General features: G+C 36.2%; 2 protein-coding genes across 3 annotated transcripts in view; one reads left to right on the plus strand and one right to left on the minus strand.

Annotated features, from left to right (window-relative positions):
- The first annotated feature begins 145 nt into the window (after window positions 1-145).
- Window positions 146-27,220, plus strand: part of cenpp (centromere protein P) — a 79,749-nt gene continuing 52,674 nt past the window's right edge. For both annotated transcript variants that reach the window (XM_065244506.2, XM_065244507.2), the window contains exons 1-6: window positions 146-215; window positions 1,206-1,348; window positions 1,714-1,871; window positions 2,273-2,361; window positions 4,148-4,236; window positions 16,032-16,128. In XM_065244506.2, coding sequence (XP_065100578.1) covers window positions 1,212-1,348; window positions 1,714-1,871; window positions 2,273-2,361; window positions 4,148-4,236; window positions 16,032-16,128 — 570 coding nt within the window. In that variant the 5' untranslated portion in view covers window positions 146-215; window positions 1,206-1,211. The remainder of the gene's footprint in view (window positions 216-1,205; window positions 1,349-1,713; window positions 1,872-2,272; window positions 2,362-4,147; window positions 4,237-16,031; window positions 16,129-27,220) is intronic.
- ogna (osteoglycin, paralog a) lies at window positions 18,927-27,178 on the minus strand. The gene is made up of 6 exons (XM_065243651.1): window positions 26,911-27,178; window positions 22,225-22,309; window positions 21,965-22,129; window positions 21,043-21,245; window positions 19,767-19,859; window positions 18,927-19,522 (listed from the first exon to the last, which is right to left on the minus strand). Exons 1-6 carry the CDS (start codon window positions 27,055-27,057, stop codon window positions 19,352-19,354), a joined length of 864 nt encoding a protein of 287 aa, XP_065099723.1. The 5' UTR covers window positions 27,058-27,178; the 3' UTR covers window positions 18,927-19,351.

Below are 27,220 nucleotides of genomic sequence, written 5' to 3' on the forward strand. Positions count from 1 at the left end.
GTATAAATACATTTTACATCATAATCTTATTAATTAGTTAATATTGTACTAATTACAATTAATTATATTGTTATTATTACAATTTAACTTACATTATTATGATAAATAAATGAAATTGTCACCCCTGCAGATCTCATTTGATATGCTCCGCTTGACGCGGGATTCAGTTGAATCAGTCAGAAAGTCGCAGCGATTCCCTGTAAACATTCAGTAAAGTAAGTCTAATTTTTAACTCATTTGCACGTGAAATCTGTATAAGTTAGACATATACAATAATACCTACATTTAATATCCAACAAAAATGATTTTCTTCTCAGTGAAACTCTGTGTTGGTGGTTTGATTTGAACTGTCACATCATATCATGTTGTTGTTGTCTCATTTACACTCAAGTACTATTATTAACCTGTTTAAAAGAATTTCAAATAAGGTTTACAATTTTATTTTGATTTCCTGTCGGTTTATAGTAGTACACGTATGTAAAATAATAAATGTATTTGCATAGACAACTCGTTGACAATTTAGTTTAGTTCACATTATATATTGGTTTGATATATTAAAGGGGACATATCATAAAAATCTGACTTTTTGTTTAAGTGCTATAATTGGGTCCTCAGTGCTTCTATCAACATAGTACATGTGAAAAAGATCAACCCAGTAACTTAGTTTTAGTAAACCATTCTCTGCAAGCATGTGAAAAAATAGGTAATTAAAATTTGGCTCCCCTTGTGAGGTCAGAAAGGGATAATACCGGCTCTTAATCTGCACTATTCAACCCAAAAACACACACAAAAACTTGCTCAAACCTACAAAGTGGCAATTTTAACATGTTTTAATAATTTATCTATATAATATTTTAAGCTAAAACCTCACATATGTACTCTGGGGACCCAAAATATTTATTTGACATCTTAAAAGATTATTGTGAAATGTCCTCTTTAAAAGTTAGCGTCCCTGTAGCATAGACAGGTTAAATTAAAACTTATCATTATCATCTTAAAACAATTTCTGACATGACTTTAGATATGTTTGACTAATTTTATTGCATAATGAAACAAGATCTTTCAATCTAACTTAAATGCATAAAATGATTTTTGTTGCCTAATATAAATTGTATTTAAAGAATTACACCAATTATATAGTAATAAAATAAAAGATGATATTATATATATCATGTGTAATTATTCTATTTATGTTACGTAAACAGTGTAGGATGACCAAGATCATGGAGCATAAATATGAGGATGAGATCCAGATGCTTCAGAAGGAGATTGAAATGCTGGAGGCTGAACGAGAAGAAAGTCTACGATCCATTTTCATAGAGCATGGAGGTCGACTGCAACAGGAAATGTTAGTGACCACTTGACTTTACTTTTGTTTGTGTAGACTTTCGAGGAGTTATTATGGGATGCATCTGTAAAAATTATGTAAAGTTTTGTCCTAAAGGTTTGATAATACCAGTTCAACAAGCATTTGATTTTCCCAAACACTTTGGCTCTACCAAAAACGTCCACTTTAGGATGACCCGCCTGACACTGCAACAAGGGGTGAGGTTATCTGTTTGCCGAGTAATGCTAGAATTAGGAATATTCGGAAGACCAATTCTCTTTGGTGTCAGTCAGTAGAGGCACAAAAATGACCACTTTGCCTTTATTGTGCGTTTCATTGAAACACAATAATGTGAATATTTCATCTGCATGTTTAATCTGTTTCAGAAAATCAGTCCTTGAGGAAAAGGAAGGCGGTGGAGAACAAAAACACGCTCTTTCAAAGCTCATCACACAAATCAAAAATCTGGAGAAAGACCGCAGACGACAGACTGAAATCAACGGGATCGCTCTAAATGAGTGCTTTATGAAGACGTTGCACAAAAGTGAGATTTTCTTCCCTTTTGTTCAGGGATGCATAACGTTAATCACGATTAATCTATAGCAGAATAAAAGTTTTTGTTTACATTATAATAACTTTGTTTAGATAAATGCACACACATGCATAATATGTTTAAGAAATGTTTACATGTATATACCTTTGTATATTTATGTATAATTTATATTATGTATAAATATAAATACTTAATAAATATTATTTTTCTTAAAATTACACATGCATGTGTGCATATTTATTTATATATACATAATTATTATACACAGCACATACACATATATGATGTTAACAAAACTTTTACTCTGCTATAGATTAATCGCTATACATCTCTACTTTTGCTTAATCTTTGTGTATTTAATATCTTCTTTAACATCAGTTTAATCTCCTCAGGTGAAAGCAAGCAGGTACAGCAAGTCAGACTTGCTGGTCACTGCGGTCAGCTTTTGTTTCAAGTTGAGTTTGCCGTGACTGAGATTCAGGTACAAATAAGCTACTAAATACAGTGAACTCTTCATTACGTTTTGTTTTTTTCATATATAAAGATTGCCTTTACTGTTTGTATTGTCAGTCATTTTGTTATTTGAATTTTCACATGCAAAATGCATGCATTTATTAATAAAAAAACCTCATCAAGAAGCAGGATAATTTCAGATTATGGACCACAAAACCATTCATAAAGGTATTTTTTTTTAAGGAGCACCTATTGTCCGATTCACGTTTTTACATTTTCTTTGGTGTGTATTAGTTCATGTTAACAATATGCAAAAGGTACAAACCCCAAAGTAAACAATGACGCGAGTTATCGTCTCCAGCGTAAATCTCTTTTCTTGGACTACAGGCAGCAGTTTCCTGGGATATAGAAAACAATTGTGACATTATCATAATTCCTCCCACTTCGGACTCACAGCCTGTAAGTTAAGTCCTGTTAGCAACCGAATCATTCAAACATGGTAAGGAGCGTCACGTTTCCACTGACGTCAGAGGTATTCAGGCAAATCACAACGTTCAGATTAGCTGGCCAATCAGGGACACAGAGCTTTTCAAATTTGTGCGTTTCAAGAAGGCATGGAAATCTGAAGCTACAAAAAATGAAATAATGCGTTTTTTTTTACCATAAACCACGCAAACACATTGTATTATACCAAATACACAAAATAATGTTGTTTTTTAGCAATAAAATAGGTGCTTTTTTAAATGGAGATTTATACATCATCTTAAAGCTGAATAAATAAGCTTTCCATATGGGATAGGACAATATTTGGCCGAGATACAACTATTTGAAAATCTAGAATCGGCGAGTAAAAAAAAATTAAATATTGAAAAAATCGTCATTAAAGTTGTCCTAATGAAGTTCCTAGCAAATGCATTTACTCACAAAATAATGTTTTGATATATTTACGATAGGAAATGAACAAAATATCTTCATGTAACATTAATTTTTCCATTTATTTTTGGCATAAAAGAAAGATCAATAATTTTGACCGATACAATGTATTTTAGACATTCACTACAAATATACCCGTGCTACTTAACACTGGTTTTGTGGTCCAGGGTCACATTTATATTTGACTACTGTCATATAAGTGTTTTTAGACGATTGTATACTTAAAAAATTGCACTTTATGAAATTAGTGTAGGAATACTAATTCGTATTCAGTTTACAGTTTTTCCAATGCTTATACTCAACACTAGAGGGCAGCTTGTCTCTTTTTATACCAGTATTCGAGTCTGGTCTGGAGATTCCTTCAACATTCCTTTGTTTTGTTTAAATATCGATAGATAAGCTGGATGTTGACCACACTGTCTAAAACCGCAAACTGTATTCTCTGATCTGATCTGATCGGATGTCATGACATGCACAATTATATTATGTGCTGTTATCCTAATGATCAAATTTTGATACAGTGTGAACAAATGTCGCTTTAGTCAAAATAAGTCTGATGAAACTTAGCACAAATATATACCCAGTTGTACTAGTTCATTTAAAATATACGGGGTCTGGCTGGGTTAGTGGCCGCATCTCTAATACAAAGTCACAACTTATTATACACTGCAATGATTTTGGCAGATCAACATGAGACTCTTTACATATTAAAGATAAAAAGAGTAATGCACTCCAAAATAAAAGTTTATACTGATGTTTTTCCAAATAAGATTACATTTTCCAGTAAGGTCTCTGTTTCATTAACAGGTGAATGGACAAAAGCAGATCATTTGTTATAAAGGTTATTTATGACCGTGTTTAACTTACACTATCTGTTGCAGGAGGATAAAGTTTTGCACAGAAGAATTACCGAGCTCAATATTGTCGTGGATGGTGCAGAATTTAAAGATTTTTCTGCATTCGTATCCAGGTAGAGTAACTTTTTTTATCACATTTATTGTGTAAAAATTCCTAGCCTAATCATTTGTACCGTTCTAAAGCTGATGGATTTGCTTATTTGCTTGACTGAATCATGAGACATCCCTTCTGGAGAAAATCCAGTTTTCATGTATAAAACGTTACAGTCAACAGTGTGAGTAAACATCAGGCAAGTGATTTCCCAGACAGTGTTTTGCTTTATGCTTGCAACCAGACTCGGATCAAAACAAAATGCATACATGGGAAATACATTTGGCAGGGTGTGAGGGACTTATTAGATGGATGCTGAGTGAACGTGTCTGGATGTTGTTAACACAGCGTTCCAGCAGAGATCTGATTTTTGCATCACAGGCTGATTGACAAGTGTTTTATGGAGGGGTAAACGCCTGTTAAACTTCACTATTGATAGATTCAATGACTGTGATATACACATCTTCATTAAAACTGAAATCGAATGATGTATGTGAACAAAAAGCCAGATAATCACAAAAAATATATAGCATACAAAACAAGTATTGTTTTGGTTTTCTGGGTTGTCCTTCTTTGTTTTATATTATGTTTGCAACTGAAAGGTTTTATTTATCCATGTTTATTTATTAATGATTAAGGCTGAAATCACAAATACAAGTCCATGTGTGGTCCATATCTGTGGTAGCTGTGTCTTGTGAAAGATTCTGTTCTCTTACATCGCTCAACAATAAGGATTTTTTTTAAAGAAATGTCCAGTAGTTCAGTTTTAACTTCTTTAATTTTTTTTTTTGCATTTTAAAGTCACATATTTTTAAATGTATTAGAAAACAGTATAGTTGTGTTTTAATCAGGATATTAATATCCCTCTTAAGTGGATAGTTCAACCAAAAATGAAAATTAACTCATGAATTTTCTCAACCTCAAGCCATTCGAGCTACTTATGTCCATTCTTTTGCATACAAACACATATTCAGATATTTCATAATAAGTTACATCCATCCATCAAAAATATAAAAATATTTTACACAGCTGCAGGAAAAAAATAATGACCTTCTGGGGTAATCGATGCAATTTTGTAAGAGAAAGAGAAATAAACATATTTTAAATTTAAAAAAAAAATTACTAGCTTCTGGTCATGCTACTATCTTAGACACATCTGCAGTCAAATTTGACTGTATTTTGCTGCAAAACCCTCTATGTGCATGCAAGTCTTTTTGGCAAAACATCTGCAAAATCCACTTCTTTGGAGTAAAAAATTGCAAAATCACTAAAGATTATCAGAATGTAAAAATGAAGAAACTGAACCACGCATTAGGGGGTGCTTTGGTCCATGTGACTTCCACAAACGGGTTGTATTAAAGTCCAAGTACTCCCAAGGGACACAAGTTTGAATGTGATCCATGGTTGTTTTGCACGTCATCTAATTCATCTTTTGTGAACTTAGGGAGTCTGCACACCAAAGCTTTTATACACAGCTAAAACGCCAGGCAGACGCCGACCACCAGCTTTTTTTTCAGCCGACAGCCACTTTTTTTAGTTGAGTGCTTTGGTTGCGTGATACTTCTGGTTTGTTTATCAGTCATTGTATGATGCGCGATGCGACAAGCTAAGCTTTTCACCCAAAGTTAAAAAAAATTTCAGCCCATAAAAACCGATGAGCGCTGGCTTTCAGCACGGAAAAAAATGCCAGTTGCTGGCTTTTTTGAAAAACACTGTGCTTCCGTTGAAAACAATTGAAAACATATGATGCCGGCGTAAAATCTTTGGTGTGCACGCCCCCTTAGAGGACAGGTGCTCAAAGTCGATGTGGCATTTAGCAGATTGTGCCAACAAATCGACGTGGCGTAAAGTTTAATGCCTTCCAGAAAATGTTCTTCTTTAAATATAATATATATAATTTAAATATAAACATACAATATACCAAATGAAAGAACAAACCCTCTGCTTTCAAACAAAAAAAAACGTTTCATCCTACCTTCAGTGGTTCTTTTGTAATCAGCTTTTGAATATTGGTAGGTTTCTGCAAAAACACCACATTTTGAGCAAAAAGCAGAGATAATTCCATTTTTGTGAGGGACTTTTCATAGAGATCCCATTCAGAGCGATCTTTAAAACAGACACGGACATGCAGCCACTTGCCATAGGACAATACTTCCGGGTTTAAAAAGTTGCGGAAGGGCGCCACCTGGTGGATAATAGCGGTATTGCGGAAAGACGAAAAATCTCGTCATTGGCGGGGAAGCGTTTTCTCTTAATTGACGAGATATCTCATCAATGGCGGTGAAAGAGTTAACCACATTTGAAGCAAAGGTATTTGATGAACGTATAATACATGCGGAGAGCATTTTTTGACGGGGGTGGCGTTTAGCATCTGAGCTCCTCATTTCTTATAGTATATGTGACCCTGTAACACAAAACCAGTCGTAAGGGTCAATTTTTACATCATCTTAAAACTAAAATAAATAAGTATATATAATATAATAATAACATAATAAAAAAAGCTTTACAATGATATATGGTTTAAAAATAAAGTTTTGATATATTTACAGTAGGAAATTTACAAAATATCTTCATGGAACATGATCTACGTAATATACTAATATTTTTTTGGCATTATAAAACGATAATTTTGACCCATACAATGTATTTTTTGCTTTTTTTTTAAATGTACATGTGTGACTTATGACTGGTTTTGTGGTATAAACTTTATTGTTGAGTCCTGTGCCTTATTTCATTATTTCCTTTTCTCTGTTTGGTTTCATACTTTTGTTGTGTTCTAGTTTAGTTTTTTATTTGATGTATCATCACATTGTTGTATTCCATTTTCTTCTGTTCTATTTGTTTGGTTCTACAAAGAACATGTTTATGTTGATGGAGTAACCTCTCTTTTTAAACTTTGTCTGGTTCCTCTGCTGACTCCTTAATAAGATTTAGTTATGTGAGTCCAGAAGAACGCGTTGTCCAATATAATGATGTGTGGATTTAATGGTAAAAGGTGCCGTGTTGACGGCCCGTGACACATCCCGCTCATTAAACTGTCAACAAACAGCACCAGTGAGTCAATAACGGGCAGCAGAACCCCACAGTGTGTGTTCTGTAAAAAGTGGACCACCCCTTGGTCAGTCTAGACTGTGTCAAACTTTAAAGCAGGATGATCCACACTGACAACTTTACCAGAATCTCACCTCAAAGATGAAAGCATTGTTTTCCTACATAAATATGCCTGTATCATCTGTTAAACATTCCTGTGGTCTTAAGTATAGTTTTGTGATTTTGTTATTTGGAAAAGCACAACGCGACGGTACCCATTAAAGTAACACCTTTTGATGTTCAAGTCTTTATTCATCCACGAAGAAAACAGTCATTTAGAGATAATTTGAAGGTTAGGTTATTTGGACTATGTTGTTTAGTAGAGTTACTCTACACTTTAAAGATAGTTCATTTGGAGTTGTTGTTCTTTCATGAAAGCAACGACCTCTGGTCTTCACAAAATACCGTAGGGTCTATGTTACACATTATAAAACTTTATTTACACTGTGTCTAAATTAGATGCAAATGCATTAAAGAGCCCCTATTTTGTTTTGCTAAAATTAATGTTATTTTGTGTTTGATGTAATACAATGTTTTCGCATTGCTTATGGTTAAAAAACATAATTTTTCACATACCGTACATTATTGTTGCTCATCTATGCCCGCCTTTCTGAAACGCATAAGTTTGTTCAAAGTTCATCGTTCTAAGAAATCAAAGTGTGCGCTGATTGGTCGAATACCTAAAGCGAGTGGCGGAAATGTGGAGCTCTTTACCATATTTGAAAGATCAGCTCTCAACAGGACATAATATCGTCTCAACTACCTTATCAATAGGAGCCTAAATCTGATCCGGAAAATGCAGAAGACCAAGCTGATCGATCAACTTTGCCAGTGCGGCTTGAGCAGAACGTAACAGATTGGTATTGTAAGGATGCTTAAACATAAAACCATGTCTGAATTATTTGATCGTAGAAAAGAACAAACAACAAGCGCTATTCTACACATTTATCAAAACTTGTGTTTGAAAAATAATTTGAATAGTCAGTAGTAAATTCTTTAAATATGAAAACATAGACTACTTACAGACTATGAATCAGAAGCGAGCGGGATTATGATAATGACCGTTGTTTCCATGTTAACTCGCTGCTTTCATTGTTGTCCAAGAAAAGAGATTTCAGTTGGAGACGATAACTCGCGTCATCATAGAGTTTGGGATTTGTAACTTTGCATATAGTTAACTCAGCCTGAATTCGTACATATTTTACAAGATAGGTAATTCGTATCAATTCATACCGACTTAATCATTAGTCAACTCGTAAAATATGTATGAATTCTCGTGAGATAGTGTTGGTTAACATGTACTAACACACACTTGCACACCAAAAGAAAATGTAAAATCATACATATTTTATTAGATAGCTAATTTGTATCAATTCATACAAACTTAATCATGCAAAATTGTACGATTCTCATGAAAAAAACACCAACAAAACCGAACCCCTAACCATGCACCTAACCCCAACGTCACAGGGGTCAAGGCAAATCGTACCAAAACTTACATATGTGGTCGTATTTAATCATGCAAAGTTGTACGATTCTCATGAAAAACACAAACAAACTCAAACCCCTAACCCCGCACCTAACCCCAACGTCACAGGGGTCAAGGCAAATCGTACCAAAATGTACAAATGTGGACGTATGAATTAATACGAATTAGCCAACTCATAAAATAGGTACAAATTCTCGTGAGATAGCGTTGGTTAACATGTACTAACACACACTTACACACCAAAGGAAATGTAAAATCTTACATATTTTACGAGAAAGCTAATTTGTATCAATTCATACGAACTTAATCATGCAAAATTGTACGATTCTCATGAAAATAACAACAAATCCGAACCCCTAACCCTGCACCTAACCCCAACGTCACAGGGGTCAAGGCAAATTGTATCAAAACTTGTGTATGTGGTCGTATGAATTAATACAAATTAGTCAACTCGTAAAATATGTATGAATTCTCGTGAGATAGCGTTGGTTAACATGTACTAACACACACTTACACACCAAAGTAAATGTAAAATCGTACATATTTTACAAGACAGCTAATTCGTATCAATTCATACGAACTTAATCATGCAAAATTGTACGATTCTCATTAAAATAACAACACACGAAATCGAACCCCTAACCCCGCACCTAACCCCAACGTCACAGGGGTCAAGGCAAATCGTACCAAAACGTACAAATGTGGTCGTATGAATTAATACGAATTAGCCAACTCATAAAATAGGTACAAATTCTCGTGAGATAGCGTTGGTTAACATGTACTAACACACACTTACACACCAAAGGAAATGTAAAATCTTACATATTTTACGAGAAAGCTAATTTGTATCAATTCATACGAACTTAATCATGCAAAATTGTACGATTCTCATGAAAATAACAACAAATCCGAACCCCTAACCCTGCACCTAACCCCAACGTCACAGGGGTCAAGGCAAATTGTATCAAAACTTGTGTATGTGGTCGTATGAATTAATACAAATTAGTCAACTCGTAAAATATGTATGAATTCTCGTGAGATAGCGTTGGTTAACATGTACTAACACACACTTACACACCAAAGAAAATGTAAAACCGTACATATTTTACGAGATAGCTAATTCGTATAAATTTTTAAGAACTTAATCATGCAAAGTTGTACGATTCTCATGAAAAAACACCAACGAACTCAAACCCCTAACCCCGCACCTAACCTCAACTTCACAGGGGTCAAGGCAAATCGTACCAAAACGTACAAATGTGGACGTATGAATTAATACGAATTAGCCAACTCATAAAATAGGTACAAATTCTCGTGAGATAGCGTTGGTTAACATGTACTAACACACACTTACACACCAAAGGAAATGTAAAATCTTACATATTTTACGAGAAAGCTAATTTGTATCAATTCATACGAACTTAATCATGCAAAATTGTACGATTCTCATGAAAATAACAACAAATCCGAACCCCTAACCCTGCACCTAACCCCAACGTCACAGGGGTCAAGGCAAATTGTATCAAAACTTGTGTATGTGGTCGTATGAATTAATACAAATTAGTCAACTCGTAAAATATGTATGAATTCTCGTGAGATAGCGTTGGTTAACATGTACTAACACACACTTACACACCAAAGAAAATGTAAAACCGTACATATTTTACAAGACAGCTAATTCGTATCAATTCATACGAACTTAATCATGCAAAATTGTACGATTCTCATTAAAATAACAACACACGAAATCGAACCCCTAACCCCGCACCTAACCCCAACGTCACAGGGGTCAAGGCAAATCGTACCAAAACGTACAAATGTGGTCGTATGAATTAATACGAATTAGCCAACTCATAAAATAGGTACAAATTCTCGTGAGATAGCGTTGGTTAACATGTACTAACACACACTTACACACCAAAGGAAATGTAAAATCTTACATATTTTACGAGAAAGCTAATTTGTATCAATTCATACGAACTTAATCATGCAAAATTGTACGATTCTCATGAAAATAACAACAAATCCGAACCCCTAACCCTGCACCTAACCCCAACGTCACAGGGGTCAAGGCAAATTGTATCAAAACTTGTGTATGTGGTCGTATGAATTAATACAAATTAGTCAACTCGTAAAATATGTATGAATTCTCGTGAGATAGCGTTGGTTAACATGTACTAACACACACTTACACACCAAAGAAAATGTAAAACCGTACATATTTTACGAGATAGCTAATTCGTATAAATTTTTAAGAACTTAATCATGCAAAGTTGTACGATTCTCATGAAAAAACACCAACGAACTCAAACCCCTAACCCCGCACCTAACCTCAACTTCACAGGGGTCAAGGCAAATCGTACCAAAACGTACAAATGTGGACGTATGAATTAATACGAATTAGCCAACTCATAAAATAGGTACAAATTCTCGTGAGATAGCGTTGGTTAACATGTACTAACACACACTTACACACCAAAGGAAATGTAAAATCTTACATATTTTACGAGAAAGCTAATTTGTATCAATTCATACGAACTTAATCATGCAAAATTGTACGATTCTCATGAAAATAACAACAAATCCGAACCCCTAACCCCGCACCTTTCCCCAACGTCACAGGGGTCAAGGCAAATCGTACCAAAACTTACAAATATGGTCGTATGAATTAATACGAATTAGCCAACCTGTAAAATGGGTCTGAATTCTCATGAGATAGCGTTGGTTAACATGTACTAACACACAATTACACACCAAAGGATATGTAAAACCGGAAAATAGGGGCTCTTTAATATAAGTTTATGTCGAGTGAATCCTCATTTTTATCTGCTCCTCCTGAACAATGCACACATTGTACAGATAGCTTGTGTATGGTGCTTTAAGTGTTTTTTTTATTTTTTATTTTGGCGGACATGGTTTGTGTGAATTGTTGAATGGAAAGAATTAAAAAATTGTAGCTCTGAAAAAATAACAGCATATGGGTTTCGAGCGACATGAGTAAATGTTGACAGGGTTTTTACTTTTGGGTGAGCCATTCCATTTAAGCGTACTATTTTGAACCACTAATCTGGTTGGCATTTAGCCGTGAATTTATTCAGAGTTGTTGTATGTCTGAAGACATGACATTAAGATATCTCCCACAGTTGTTCCACTTAGTCCCTGGACGTTTTGGCTGAGATGACAGATTACAATCTGAGGTATTCCTCTCCCTTGCTGCTGTTTTGGCGGCGATTTGTTTGGGCCTCTTTTTTTATCCTGGTCGGTAAATGTACATCTGGATCATATTGTCTGGTCTGAGTCTGTCCTGGCACAAGGGAGTCGGAAAAATACTGAAGATAATGATTCTCACATAAGTCTGAGTTGCCTCTGCATTTTTAGGTTTTAGGATGAAGCATTTTATAACCATTATGTTCCATGTTGAAAGAGCGTTTTGTGTGCTTCTGCGGTCAGGTAGATTCAGACATGTCTGGGGAGATATTTTGAAGTGATAAAACTTTATTAGAATAACTATTATTGTTCAATGCCCAGTACACTGTCAGAAATATTTGCTAAATATGTACCACTAGGGCACTACCCTTTTAAAAAGTACAGCTTTGCACCTAAAGAGTTCATATTAGGACCTCAAAGGTACTAAATATATACATATCTGTACATATTACACAAAAAGGATGTGTTATTTTTTACACATTGCTTGGGTTATGCTATTTGGCACATTATGTGTCATTTTGTGTAAAAATAAATAAAAGTGACAACACAAGTTGTTAAAAGTAACATTAAATCTCTTGTCCCTACAGTAACGCAGATTTTGTTGTTTTAACACTTTTTAAATGGTATTATTTGCCCAAGTGATAGCTAGTGTAAATATTTTAACCATTTTACCAAGTTTTGTTCCATATTTGTACTTGAAAACAAATATACATTCACAAATTTGCATTTGCAATGAAGCAGATATGTTTGCATGCAGTTTATTCTTGTTAAAGGAAAATTCCCCCAAAAATGAAAATTACCTCACATGCCACCCCAGATGCACATTACTTGGTTTCTTCAGTTAAAAACAAACAAATGATTTTACATTAAAATACCATCATGCTATTTTACATTGGAGAAAAAATGTTAAAAAAGCACATTCATCCATTTTTAATCCAACTGATATATTTATAACATACATATATATAAAATGAAGCAAAAAAACTTTTTGTGAGAGAATACTTTGTTTTGAGCTTACAGAGCGATTGATGCGTTAAGCCCTGGATATAGTTTTTTTTAACGCATACGTGATTGTACACGCACAGTCGAACACACAGCCTTGCAAAACATAGTTAATTTGACTCATACACGTGCGCTAACGTTCGATGCATGCACATTGCGACAATAGCAATACCTCTCGTGGCCTACATACTACATACTCCTATACGGTTTAAAAATTCTGCAGCCTCACGTCCACAAAAAAATGAACAACAGGGTTCCCACAGGTAATGTAATTTCTGGCATATCATGGAATTTTACATTTAAATTATTACATTTTTAAATGAGCATAATTTTATTAAATTGTGGGCCAGATTTACTAACCGCTTGCGCTAGTGCAAATCATCTTTTTTGCAACAAATAACAACCGTCGGGATTTACTAAAGACGCCCAGTGATTCAAGACTGATTCAAGACACAACATACGCAGCACTTTGCAGTTCGGGCGGCCCGCCTAAGCTGGGAAACTCTACCGCCTTAACTAGGTCGTCCAAAAAAAATAGCGCGGACGTGGGCCACACGGCCGAAATAAGAGAAAGACGTGGGCCATCACTGTCTGAGGATACTAGCCAGTTGAAACAAACATCTCTAAGAATAGCGTGAATGCGATTCACACCGTGAGCGTGCACGCGCGCCACACGGCCGAAATGGTCTGTCAATGTCTGGAGGACAAATTATTTTGCCCTTGAAATGGCTGCTATAGTTGACAATAGCTGATAAGAGGAGGCTTGGCAGAGAGAGTACAAGGCAGAGGATTTTTTCCACACTTAAGAGTTTATTTCTAAGGCCAGAAGAATATATTATTCAAAAATATTGTTTGCCAAAACATGTTATTTTTTATTTGAGTCACATGAGGAGAAGTCACACAATAGCAGGTATTTCAAGACTTCTTGTAAACCTTAATTTATTGTTTTCCAGTTCTCTTCTCATACTAATTTGCCCTGTTTAGTAAATCTGGCCCATATTATATAATATATAGTATATCTTCTATAGCATCAGCTGAGTCTGGCTCTCCCCTTTAAGGGTTTTTTTTCTCCCATGGACTTTTTCCCCATTGACGGTTTCAGCAGTAACAACATAAACAAGCGGCTGTCGTGGTCCGCACGTAACTTCCGGTAAACTCTGCTAAGAATAAATAATAACAAAGTTCTTTAAACGTAGTTTATTTATATAACAAGCAAAAACCAACACATAGATTACATAGGAAACCAAAACATTTGTTATTGTCGACGCGGAATTTGTTCAAGAGATCAGTTTAGCAACTAGTCAGACCATTAAAAAAAACGAAACCGGAAGTAAAGTTCGGATCCAGACGTGTATCGCGTCAGCTCACGTGCGTCCGATGAAACCGTCTATAAGGGTTTTTCTCCTAGTTTTTTAACCCCTTTTGAGAGTCAGCTGACATTAGCTTAACTACGTTACGTTACATTATGTTACATATACGTTACATTATTACTTCATTCACTGGTATGGTTTAATTTTAGCCGCTGTACTTTGCTATTTTGTTGTCCTATGATTGATCTCTTGTTTTTATTAATGTCAAGCTGCTTTGTATCAATTAAACAATTGTTAAAAGTAAAATTTTATTGAAAATTTAAATTTTACAAGGTTGTTCCAGACATCAAAGTCATGGAATATCCGTGATTTTTGTTTGTTGCTTAAAATTTTAGTTTCCTTTTTATCAAAATGTAATCTGCTTGATAAGTTGTAATGTAAGGAATGCCGTTTCCGTGTCCAGGGCTCCACTGATTTCAATTGAAACTACAATCTAAACAGTAATTATTGGCATTGTTTACTCATTTCATGCATTTAAGCTACATTTTTATATACTCCGGGTGTACACTACATTATCCAGGCTCACGCCATCCCGGATTAAAAATTCAGCTTTTTAGTCAGTGAAAGTCAGGCAATTTGACATTTGGCTTATGGGAACCCTGAGACTATCCTTCGACCTTTATTTGTCCATGGATAAATAAACAAAGCCATAAACAATTCCAAACAAATTTGTTCATTTTAATTAAGATTGGCTGTGTTTGTCAGATCATTTGATGAATCAGTGTAAATTAGCCTAAATATGTTTGTCAGTTGTTTTGTTTACTTGAGTTTTTGATTTTTTACAGCATCAGTGTTAACTGGAAAATAATGTTGATGAAAAATGTGTTTTTAGAAATGAGGTGGGTAAGAAGCTTGACATTAATACAAGATTATATGGTACATTTATGCAGGTTTTTGGCAGCATAACCATGCAGGGAATTGAGAAAAACAAAAGGAGCCAAAAATTAATCGGTCCACAGAATGATCCTGACATTTTCTTAAATATGTTTAGTCTGTCACATTTTTAGCATTTAGCATTCTGGGAAAACCTAGTTCGAAATTACTTTTTCAGATTTGAGGTCCCCAATCAACAAATCTGAAATCGCATACGGTGGAAATTGCCCGCAGTACCAAATGAGGTCCACCAATGAGGGTAATTTGTCTGTGGTTTCATTTAAACGGCATTAGACGTCAGTCAAACCAGTTGCTTGATTAATGTTTGTAAACTTTCAGCTCCCCCAGATCCAAGAAATCTAAGCCCTATGACATTAATTATCTGGTGTTTAGATATTTTCAGGGAAACTTTACTCCAGCCCTTGCCATTTAAGCTGCTGTCTTTTCTTTTGGAGTGGGTCCATTTAGTTTCGAGAGACTTACCATTTTTCCATCACTCATTACAACATCGGCCTTTCAGACGAGAGGCGAGAATCATGGAAAGTTGTGTCCTGTGCCACAGATTTTGGGCTCCTGGTAAATCTATGGAAAATCTCAAAATGTCTCATAACGTCAGCCCATAAAGAGGATTAAACACAAATACATCGTTTATCCTTTAATAATCAATGATCCATACTAAATTTGACTTCAAGGAGGATCGTTTTACTGCATTTAATAATAATAATAATAATAAGTTTGGGTGCTGTGATGGTACAATAATTTAGTACTGATGTCTCTTGTTTTCAGAGTGGAGGACACAAAAGATCTTCTCTTGTTCTTCAGGACCTTGAGGATGTTCTCTGAACGATGTGAGGAGAGGCAGCAAACATTTCAGCACTTTCAGGTAATGCTCTACCAGAGGGGCTGTTTACAGAGGCGTTTTGGTCGATCGAAATCACAACATTTTGACCACATTCAGAACTAATCAAAAAAGCATTTGACCACCCATGTACGTGCCCCTGAAGGCAAAAGCATACCCATCAAAGTTTTCGTCATCAGAAGAGTGCGTGTGTACAGTATGCGCACCGCCAAATTTTTAAAAACCCTACGTACATTGTACTTGTAGGTCGCCCATGCCCCTACAGGAGAATGTTGTATGTAGCCCGGGAGATGTATTGCTTTTTGTCGCAATGTGTATGTGCCGAACATCTGTGTACACGAGTCCAATAAACTATACTGTGTGTTAAGATAATGCGGTTTAAAACTCTAGAAAAGCTGGACATCTGCCCTTCGTCTTATGTACTTCAGCAGCAGTTATAGATGTATGATGAAACTCGCATCAAAACTGAGAACGAACTAACAAATGCACAGAACCTGACATTTCCATATCCATGGCAACTGGTAGTTATTTAAGGTGACACTTTGTTTATGGGAAAGCTCAGATGTTTTTTTTTGAAGTAACAAAAATAAGTTTGTTACTAAAGCCCGATTTATAGTCGTGCGTAACCTCTACGCAGTAGCTAGGCCGTAGGTTATCCATCCAGAACTCAAGCGCTGTGATTGGTCCACCAGAACCCCTCCCGTCAGGTAAAAAAAACTGTGTCATAGGTATTTCCGTTTGCAACGGTGAAAACAAAGATGAGAAGTGATTTACCTCAAACTGCAACAAAAGTCGCTGTTTATTTACTTCCATCATTGTTGGTCTTCTCAAATCATACACAACAAGTTGCTGTTTCTTCTTCGTTTGTGGGTTAACTTGCCAAGCTTCTTCTTCTTCTTTGACGGTCTTGCTGCTACTGTGGTTACACGCGTGGATACTGCCTACCAGCGGTCTGCGCGTGTGTTTGCACGTCAACGACGACGCAAAAGTATAAATTAAAACCGACGCGGAACCTACACCGTCGCTGCTACGCCGTTGGACCTACGCACGACTATAACGAGCCCTTTAATCTTTGTGCAGCACGTCGTGAATGTGTTAGCATTTAGCCTAGCCCCATTCATTTCTTAGGATCCAAACAGGGATGAATTTAAAAGCCACCAAACACTTCCATGTTTTTGTATTTTTTGGTCTATAAGCCACGTTTTTTTCTTGTAACTTGGCTGGTGCTGCGTCTTATAGTCAGGTGCGCCTTGTCAGTATGAATTAATTTTGAAATTAATCACGCAAGAGACAACATTACCGTCTACAGCCGCAAGAGTCCGCATATGCTGCTTCTGTATTTATGTAATTCAACGGATTCTGTAATGTGGAATGACGAGTCTGCGAACTTCACACTAGTTGGCTTGTTCGGTTAATTTAGCCTATTTAATCTTCCAGGTAAGTTCTGTATGCTATGGTTTATCATGTAAATAACTGATAATATTACTTTTAACGTACAGACATCTATTCAGTCTGCTGTTCTGTGTGCTATTGTCTAGTCGAATAACTTGCCTTTCCAGATTAAATGTCTGTTCTTCGGCTTGGATTTTGTGAAATAATTTTCTAAATAAACGCGACGTATAGTCCACTGTGACTTATATGTGTTATTTAATCTTAATGACGCATTTTTGAATGATGCGGCTTATACTCCGGTGCGGCTTATAGTCTGGAAAGTACGGTAAGTATGGTGGCACAAAATAAAACATGCCGATTTTTTTAAGCGGATAAAAGCGGAAGAGCACTTTGACCTCAACAAACATCATCACTACTGACTACTCCCCCTCTCGCTCAAACTTCCGTCAATATTACTGCGCCCGAGGTGGAAGTGCTGCAAACTAAGTGCATAGTTCTAAATTTTGTATCTGCTTTAGAAATCGCCAGGTTTATTTTGTGCCACCATACTTACTCGTTTAACTACTCATGTAACAGTCTTCAAATAGGGAAAACATGAAAGTGTTTGGTGGCTTCTAAATTCATCTCTGTTTGGATCCTAAGGAATGAATGGGGCTAGGCTAAATGCTAACACATTCACATCACGCTGTACAAAGATCAAGTGCACGCATTGACTAAAGATAGATATGTATTAATTCATCTAAGTTGAAGTAAGAACATAGTAAAATATTGAAAAACTGTGGCGTTTACCTTTAATTTGGAAGTAGAATGTTTTTCTGAACATTGCCAGTGCTGAACCGTGCCGAAACCGTGACCATAAAACCGTGATACGAACTGAACCGTTTCACCTATAGAACCTGCTTGAGTTTTCGGATCTAAGTGAAGTGAAATTTCAGTGTATTTCTAAGTCATTTGTCTGTATTCCTAAGACTTTCATAAGAATGACAAAGATTGCTGAGATCGCAGAATGTCAGACTCGGAACAAATTCCATGATTGGTGGCAGTGAAGTTTGGGAATGAAGCCTCAGAGGCAGTATGGAAAACATTCCATTATTCACTTGGATCCTTGTGTTGTAATGGCTGCCAATTGGCCTGCAAAATGGAACAATATAACCCCACTTTTTCCAGAACTTTCTGTGTGCAAAATCTTTTTTGGTTCGATCCATTCGCAGACAGTTGTTTTGGTCTTTTTATAGATTTGCACATATGATTTTTGCTCAAACAGTGATTAAACATTAAAGTAAATCACAACCTTTTTTTTTTTTTTTTTAGAAAAATGTGTATTTGAACATGTGTATGTTGATTTCATACAAGGTTTTACTGTACAGGTTTGATTCACACGTTAGTAATTACAAAAAGTACATAAATACTATTCAAAGAAGGTAAGTCTGAAAAGACCAGCTGTCATGGCTCCTTGCACTACCAAACTTCTGGTTCCTCACCCTCAAATTAACTTTGCAGACATTTTTAACAGTACAAATGTCAATGAGTTCAGAGGAATATGTTGAAGCTTGACAGCAATTTGTTATAAACTCACATTTTACTAAGCAGCAGCCTCCAGGGGGTTATTTACAATGCATTTAAAGTTATTCTATATAGACGTTTGATTTAAAATCGGCTACAAACTCAATAGTGAGAAAAAAAAACTTTTTGGGGCAGATGTTACATAATTTGATATATAAAGTAGAAAGTCTCATGGCATTACTCTGCTGTACACTCATTTCTGTACAGGCACCAGGAGGTTTAGTGACTTCTCTGCCTCATCATATTTAGATATCCTAGGATGTCTTGCTGCATTTCATCTTGACTCCGTGTTTCATTGGTATCGCCCGATTGGCAGAGACGGCAGGCATGTGAAACTATTGGGGTACTGGGCAAGGATGATAGGGTTTCCATCCAAACGGATCTCATTTATCTTGGCGCGAATATAGTAGGTGTCGTTACTTTTGCAGAAGGTGTCCTGGCTCACTGTTGTAATGTTATTGTTCTGTAGGCAGAGGAACAAAATGAGGTGGATTTACGCCAAGATTCTGACAATAATCATGCTCAAATTGTCAATACTTTAGATATCAATTTTGAAATTAATTTTATGCAGTTTTGGATATCAATACTTTACCATATTAAATGTGCATTTTATGTTAGTTATTTATCAGCTAGAGAACAAATTTCTTTTTTTCCCCCTTTTTTATGTGCGTGAAGGTGAGCATGCAAAGTACTTTCAACCGTCTAACCTGAAGGTGAAGCGTGCGCACATTCTCTGGGATCATAGGAACGGCCTCCAGTTCATTGTGGGCAAGATAAAGACTGACCAGTTTGTTTAATTTCTGTAAGAAAAGAAGTTGGTTAGGATTAGAAATGTGCATAACCGACAGTAGGAATATTGATCAGTTAACTCTTTCCCTGCCATTGACAAGAATTTCCAGCTTTCTGCAATACCGCTATTATCCACCAGGTGGCACTTCCCCAACTTATACAACCGCCTCACGTGAAAGAACTCTGTGTATGTTTTAAAGATCGCTCTGAATCCGATCTCTATCAAAAGTTCTTCACAAAAATGGAATTATCTCAGCTTTTTGCTCAAAATTTGGTGTTTTTGAAGAAATGAAGGTAGGCTGAAAGGTTTTTTTGTTATTGTTTGAAAGCAGAGGGTCTGTTCTTTCATTTGATATATTGTTTGTTTATATATTTAAAGAAGAACATTTTCTGGAAGGCATTAAACTTTTGTGAAAATCATGAAAAATGTTGGCGCTGGCTGGCAACTTAAAAAAAAAAACCGCTGCCGGGGAAAGAGTTAATACGGTTATAAAATACATGTGTCAAAATTGCAAAATATATATATTTTTATTTTTATTTACAGAAATAATGTAAAATACCGGGAAATTGAACGAAACATTTACAAATTAAAGCAACACTAAAGAGTTTTTGCTCTTTGCTCCCCCTACAGGTTGGAAGCGGAATTGTCCATTGCCACTGTCGTAAATAATTTAGCCTACTGCAGCAAAGCTGGCTCTAATTGGATTGTAGGTCTGCCGTAAAGCTTTTTGTAAAGTTTTTGTAGTTTTCACCCGACGGTTGGAAACTTCTTTAGTGCGGTTTTGGCCGATAGAGGGCTGCAAAGCGAATGTGAAAGTGCTGTTCACCCTGTTTCGAGTGGATGAACGACTGAAACTTTTTTGGAAATGTTATTTTAAGGTAAAAAAAAACTCTTTAGCGTTGCTTTAAACAGAGGCCATTTAAGTTAACCTCACTTCACAATTAATCCTTTAAATTAAATGCTATTCAGAACAAAACGAAAATGAAAAGTAGCTTTATTTAATGGTTGATTTAAAGTAGATTTAAAGTAGAAAGTAGGTGCATTTAAATCAAATCTGAAACTGGAATAATACTTCATAAGCAAAATGTTTTTGGCATTGCACCATGTTGAAAAAAGGTTTTGTGTTGGCACATACTGTTTTCAAACAGGTGGTGTGGAACAATGTTAGACATGATGTAATTTGTGTCTCTTACCTTGAATGTATTCGCCTTAACGCCTTTGGTCTTTAGTTTGTTGTGATTGGCGTTGAAGGAGGTTAATTTTCCCGGGAGCATTGGTAGCTTTACCAGCGCGTTTTCAGCTAGCGTGAGCTCCTCTAGCATGGTGAGCTTAGCAAAGGCGCCGTCCTCAATCTCAGAAATAAGGTTTCCAGTGAAATCGATTCTCTTCAAAGTCACTAAGGCAGATGTACAAAAGAGCATTAAATGTATAAGTAGTGCTGAATTGGTAGGTATCATATTCCAGATATCTAGACAGAAACTAGCTTACGGTACATTCACATCGTTAACGCTTTTCATTTACTTGGGTGATGTCATGCGTTAACAAACTGAATTATGAATTCATCGCCATCGCATCACTCCCATTGCTCGCGGCAGAAGTTGAACATTTCTCAACTGTTCAAGCACCAATGCATGCAGCCACTGTGATTGGCTGTTGACTTCAGACACACCTTCCGTCAAGTGTTAATAATTGCGCCCTGTGTGAATGTACTGTTAGTATCTCACCTTTCGTTTTGTTTCGTTTTTGCTAGTAAATGTTTTGTTAGCATGCCCTATGCATAAAGATGGCTGTTTGCTAAGAGATCTCTGTTCTCTTTGGCTTATGGGAAGACAAAACCTTTGTGTGGGTAAAATAAGCTATTCATGCATAAGGTTTTATACACAGACTACCCCCTCTAGCTAACATCTTGTAGCCAAGATGCAAATTTATGAACCACAACTTTCCACATTGTCTTTGCTCAATAGTTCATTATGGTGTCCCTGGAAACATTTCAGATAAAATGTCTGGTTTATATCTGTCAAAACGTATATGTCTGGGGTTCCCCCTTAGGGTCAAAGAAATCCTTGAGAAGAATCAAAGAGAAGGCCAGGACAGGTTAAGTCAGGAAGAACTCACCGATATCTCCGAAATCTTTGGCTGTAATCTTTCTTATCTTGTTGTACCGAGCATAGAGGTAGTTTGTCTCCTTTGGCAGAGCAGGCACTGATGTCATATCTGGGTCGACCTCCTCACAGTAGACAGATCCAGTTAGACACACACACAGTAGGCAAGTCGGAAGGTCTGTAAGATGTACAAGTCTTACAAAACTGGCACATTTTTAAGTTTAAGTAACAATTTCTTTCTATTTTCTATTACCACTTGAGAAAGAGCTTCACCTAATGCGTCCCCAACAGGTGGTAATGGGGATGAGTCCTCTGGTGAATCGGCAAGCAGGAGGGCATTGTCGTCATCTGTTGCTCTCTGCGAAATGGTAACAATGGTTTTTACTTTTAGTTGGTTTACAGAAATAATAACTGGTCAACGTAATTTAACATTAAAGGCACAATATGTAATATTTTTGTTGCTTGAGGTTGCAAAAGACAACAAGGAAGTAGCTTGATGATGCTGTGATAGAGTGTGAAATGATGGGAGTTGTAGTCTTCACCTCCACTGCATGTGCTTTAATACCATATGACTAGAACCATGTTCAATGGTGATTTTTATAATCATTACACAATAACGTACATAAGCCCATAGTATGACCTGATTGAAACAATAAACAGAGTTTGCTGAATGCTACAACTACTCATTCCGCATGTGGCACATCAAAACATGCAGTGCTCTTTAATATTAACAATATGAATGGGGAAAATCGCAACCGTCAATATGACCGCTCTAGTCCCGCCTCCAATAAAGAGAACCAATCGTCAACCGTTAAATATGACAGGTCTTGCGTTAACAAGATTTGTTGGCATTGCAAACATGGTGGCGCAAGTGACACGACTTCCTTATAAAGACTTTGGTCGTACGCCAAGCGATCTGCCCAAACACATCAATAAGTTATATAGCGGTAAAATCGGAAAGAGGGGATGATGCGGACATTGCACCATAACGTCCCTTCTTTACCGCCTTTACTGTAAGTGGATTGACGTTATATTGGTAAAATTTAGATTTTCTCAGGATTCAAACGTTGTTGGAAACATTTGCGGTAATGTAAGTACACATGTGAACAAAATACAGAACACTGGGTCTCATTCACTAAGTGTTCGTAACATAGACTGTAAAAAAAAATGGACGACGCGACGTTGCCTCCCTCCATTGTAATGAATTGAAGCAAAAAATGTCCGACCATAGTAGCTGCCATGTTACGTAAAAACGGCAGTTTGGAGCCAAGGCATGCGCAGAAGGAATCGCCCGTGGAGCCAGAGGCGGAGCCGCGGTATCAAACTTCCGCCTAAACGCTCGCGCCCAATTCAACCACGCCAATCATAACGACACGCCTGGTTATATAGTATCAAATTACTAGCTAAAATCAAACTTATCACAAAAATCAACACTTTAACATATATCAGCTGGATAACAACTACCTGAAATGACCAAAACCATTTTTCTGAAACTTTTATTGGAAGTGTAAATAATTTTTTTATTTAGAGCAGAGTCCCATTCTTTGAATGGAGAGGGCGGGTTTATGACTTGTACTGCAGCCAGCCACCAGGGGGCGATCACAGAGCCAGAGGCTTCACTTTTCAAGACTTATGAGGCACACCCGATTCGTACGCACAAATTTGTTCATAAAATGTGCTTACAGACGTTTTAACTTACAAATTATGTTTTAACAAAAATTTCATACTAAAATTTATTTTAAATGTATGCAAAAACGTAAGAACAACTTAGACCACACGTACGCAATAATCACAAACAAGGTAAAAATATAAAAAATATATAACACAGATAGGTTATTTTTACTTGTCATGATTATTGCCCACATGGTCTTGTTTTGTTCTTACGTTTTGCAAACATTTATAAGAAATTTTTGTATGAAAGTTTTTGTTGAATCATGATTTGTAATTTAAAGGCACACCATGGAACTTCTTGTCCACTAGGGGTGCTATACAGGTTTTTTCACATCTAGCGCCCCTAGAGGCCACAAGCGCAGCAGCACTGTCGCAATGGAAAAGACGACAAATCTTTAGGTCACAAAGTCTGCCTTCCAGCATGTCATGTGTTATATAATATAATTTCATGGGTTTTATTTTCATCAAACGCCAAAAAATCACGCAGCTCACGTTTACAAGCCAGTTGTAACGGTGGTCGCTTGGTTAAAGTTTATATTTAAAAAAATATTGCCCTAAAGGGGAATCGAACCTGGGTCGCCCTTGTCGTAGGTCCATGACGCCATCACGACGGCACAATGTCACGTGACATAAGTCTCTCTCTAAACTCTCCAAGTTAACTCCAGTAAAGTTCACGTAAAAAAAGAGTGTTTGGGCGCCAGACAGGACTTATATATTCAAACATTTTAACATTACTTACTAGTACAAAAGCATGAGGGCCAAGTCAGCATCGGTCAGAAACCCCTCCTCCTCCTTTAGTTCACGCCAGCGAGCGAACGCTGGCCCAATATAAGTGATTCTCTGCCTTCTTTTTATTCTGTCACTCTCCCCATTTCTCTTTATGGTCTCCTCCGAAAAACCTTGGGTTCCTTTTTCTTAGTTGCTGCTTTGGAAAATAAATAGTTGCGCTCTCACGTCCGAATTTGAGGAAGTGGAGAAAGTGACATATGCCGTAAAGCATTTTTTGTAGTTTTTTGTTTTGTGCTCGGGTTACTACCCGAAACCCCAAGTTTAAAAGTACGAGTAAAAGCAAAACAGACCCCGTCAGGCTATGGTGGACATGTCATTCAACCTATTTTAAGGTGATGTACCATCACAGGGGTCTTGAAAATATACTGTGAAGGTTGAAAAACTACAAAGTGTCACTTTAAAACGTCCGTACGTTTACGAAAAAAATTTGCGCATGCATGCTTGGTGAATAAGACCCACTGTGCTAGTGATTTTTAAGTATTTTAATGCAAAAGTCTTATCTTTACCGTTGACAATAAAGGAATATAAAACTTTCTTTAAAAAATCCCGATAATTTACTCACCCCCATGTCATCCAAGGTTGTTGATGTCTTAATTTTTTTAGTCTAGAAGAAATTCAGTTTATTGAGGAAAACATTCCAGGATTTTTTTCAATTTAATAGACTTCATTGGACCCCAACAGTTTAAAGTTTCAATAGGCTTTAAACGATACCAAACAAGGCATAAGGGTCTTATCTAACGAAATGTAAAAATAAAAAAATAAAAAGCTTTTTTAAACTTTTTGTCTTGCATTAGCCGTTTGATGCGCCAGCGCACCTTACGCATTGCGTAAGCATGTTGAAAGGTCACGCATTACGTATGTTAAACGCACTTGTGGACCATTTTAAACAATAAACTGACACAAAGATATTAATTAGTATAATTTCACATACAACAACGTCTGAACGGTCCTCTTTCTCCACACTTGTAAACACTGGGCTGGTATTCTCGTATACGTCATGCGTGACCTTTCGACGTGATTGCCTAATGCTTAAGTTCGCGCTGGCGCCTCACACGGCTTGTACAAGACGAGAAGTTGTGGTTTAAACGTGCATTTTTTTATTTTTCTTGCCGAAAATGACAATCTTTTCGATAGATAAGATCCATATGCCTCGGTGGGATTAGGGATGCTTAACGATTAATCGTGATTAATCGTTAGCAGAACAAAAGTTTTTGTTTACATCATATATGTGTGTGAACTGTGTATAATAACTTTGTATAAATAAATGTACACACATGCATGTATATGTTTTAGAAATGTTTACATGTGTATATAAATTTGTATATTTATGTATAATTTATATTATATATAAATATAAATACTTAATATATAAAAAATTTTTTTCTTAAAATTATACATAAATGTGTTCATATTTATATATATATACATATTTATTATACACAGTTTACACACACATGTGATGTAAACAAAAACTTTTATTCTGCTAACGATTAATCGCGATTAATTGTTTATCATCCCTAGTTGGGATCGTTAAGAGTCCTTTGAAGCTGCACTGAAATTGCAATTTTAAACGGCATTAAAACTGTAAACTGTTGGGGTCCAATAAAGTCTATTAAATTGAGAAAAATCCTGGATATTTTCTTCTCGACTGAACAAAGAAAGACATCAACATTTTGTATGACATGGGGGTGAGTAAATTATTTAGATTTTTTTATGAAAGTGGAGTAATCCTTTAAGAGCTTTTTTGCCGACTGCTTCTAAAAAGGATGCCAAACTACCGTAAAAGTATCATAAGTGATACAACTTGTGTGTTTCAAGCTTACATCAATGTGATATGCCCCCAAATTCCCAAAATTTAGACTGATATTCCATAAAAACCTTCCATGGTTCAATTGATCTTATTCATTATCTAGTTATGTTTAAAAATGTCTCCTTTTGCATTTTGTGGATTTTTTGGCGAACATCTTGGTGACAAAATACTATAAACTCTTTCAGCTTGTTCAAACGGCACTCCTGGTATTAAGTGCCTGTTCTGACCTGCGTGTCTCCAGGCATGTGTTAAATTATCCTGTCAATGTTTGACCCCATGAGTTAGTCTGGAGCTGTGGGTGGTTGAAACAAAGCCTGAGGGAACTCCTCCAAAAGACTGCTGACTAATCAGTGAGCTTTCACACGGCGCCGGATCCGTCTCTCATTCGAAATTGAATCTCAATTAATAAAGTTTGTTTAAATTAACTTAGCATATTAACAAGATGATGCAAAGCGTTATTTGTTGTTTTGCTAGTTACATTATAGAAATATTATTATTCTTGCTATTGTTTATTGAAAATTAATGCTTTGCTATCTTAAAACTTACTATATAAAGCAAAAAGGTAATTACTTTGTTCATAGTGAATGATTTGGTTAAATCTTTGAGTGTTAAAAAAAATAATTTTGCACCAAATTTATGCAAACTAAATCACTGAAGACTTCGTTGCAGAAGATATAAACAATGCCTACCTTATTTCTCCATGCCCGTGCATTGATTTCTTCAGTAAGTGCTACTTCCCGCTGTTTGTGGTGAGCGCGATAGTGTGCACCAGATGCTGAGAGCACCCATGATGCCAATACCACCGCTGAAATAAACATTATCAACCTTGTCCCCATTGTATCTGAAGACTCTGGGATGCGTTGAAGAGCAGAAGCGTCTCGCAAGCAGTGGTTGGCTATGTACTTGGTGCCTGTGAGTAAAATGTGATCTGTCAAATCAGGATTTTAAGCCCCACCACAGGCTGCCAGAGGAGATCCTTAAGAGGGAGTTTATGGAACA

The sequence above is a fragment of the Paramisgurnus dabryanus genome, chromosome 24 (assembly GCF_030506205.2).
Source record: "Paramisgurnus dabryanus chromosome 24, PD_genome_1.1, whole genome shotgun sequence".
In the NCBI taxonomy this organism is placed as follows: Eukaryota; Metazoa; Chordata; class Actinopteri; order Cypriniformes; family Cobitidae; genus Paramisgurnus; species Paramisgurnus dabryanus.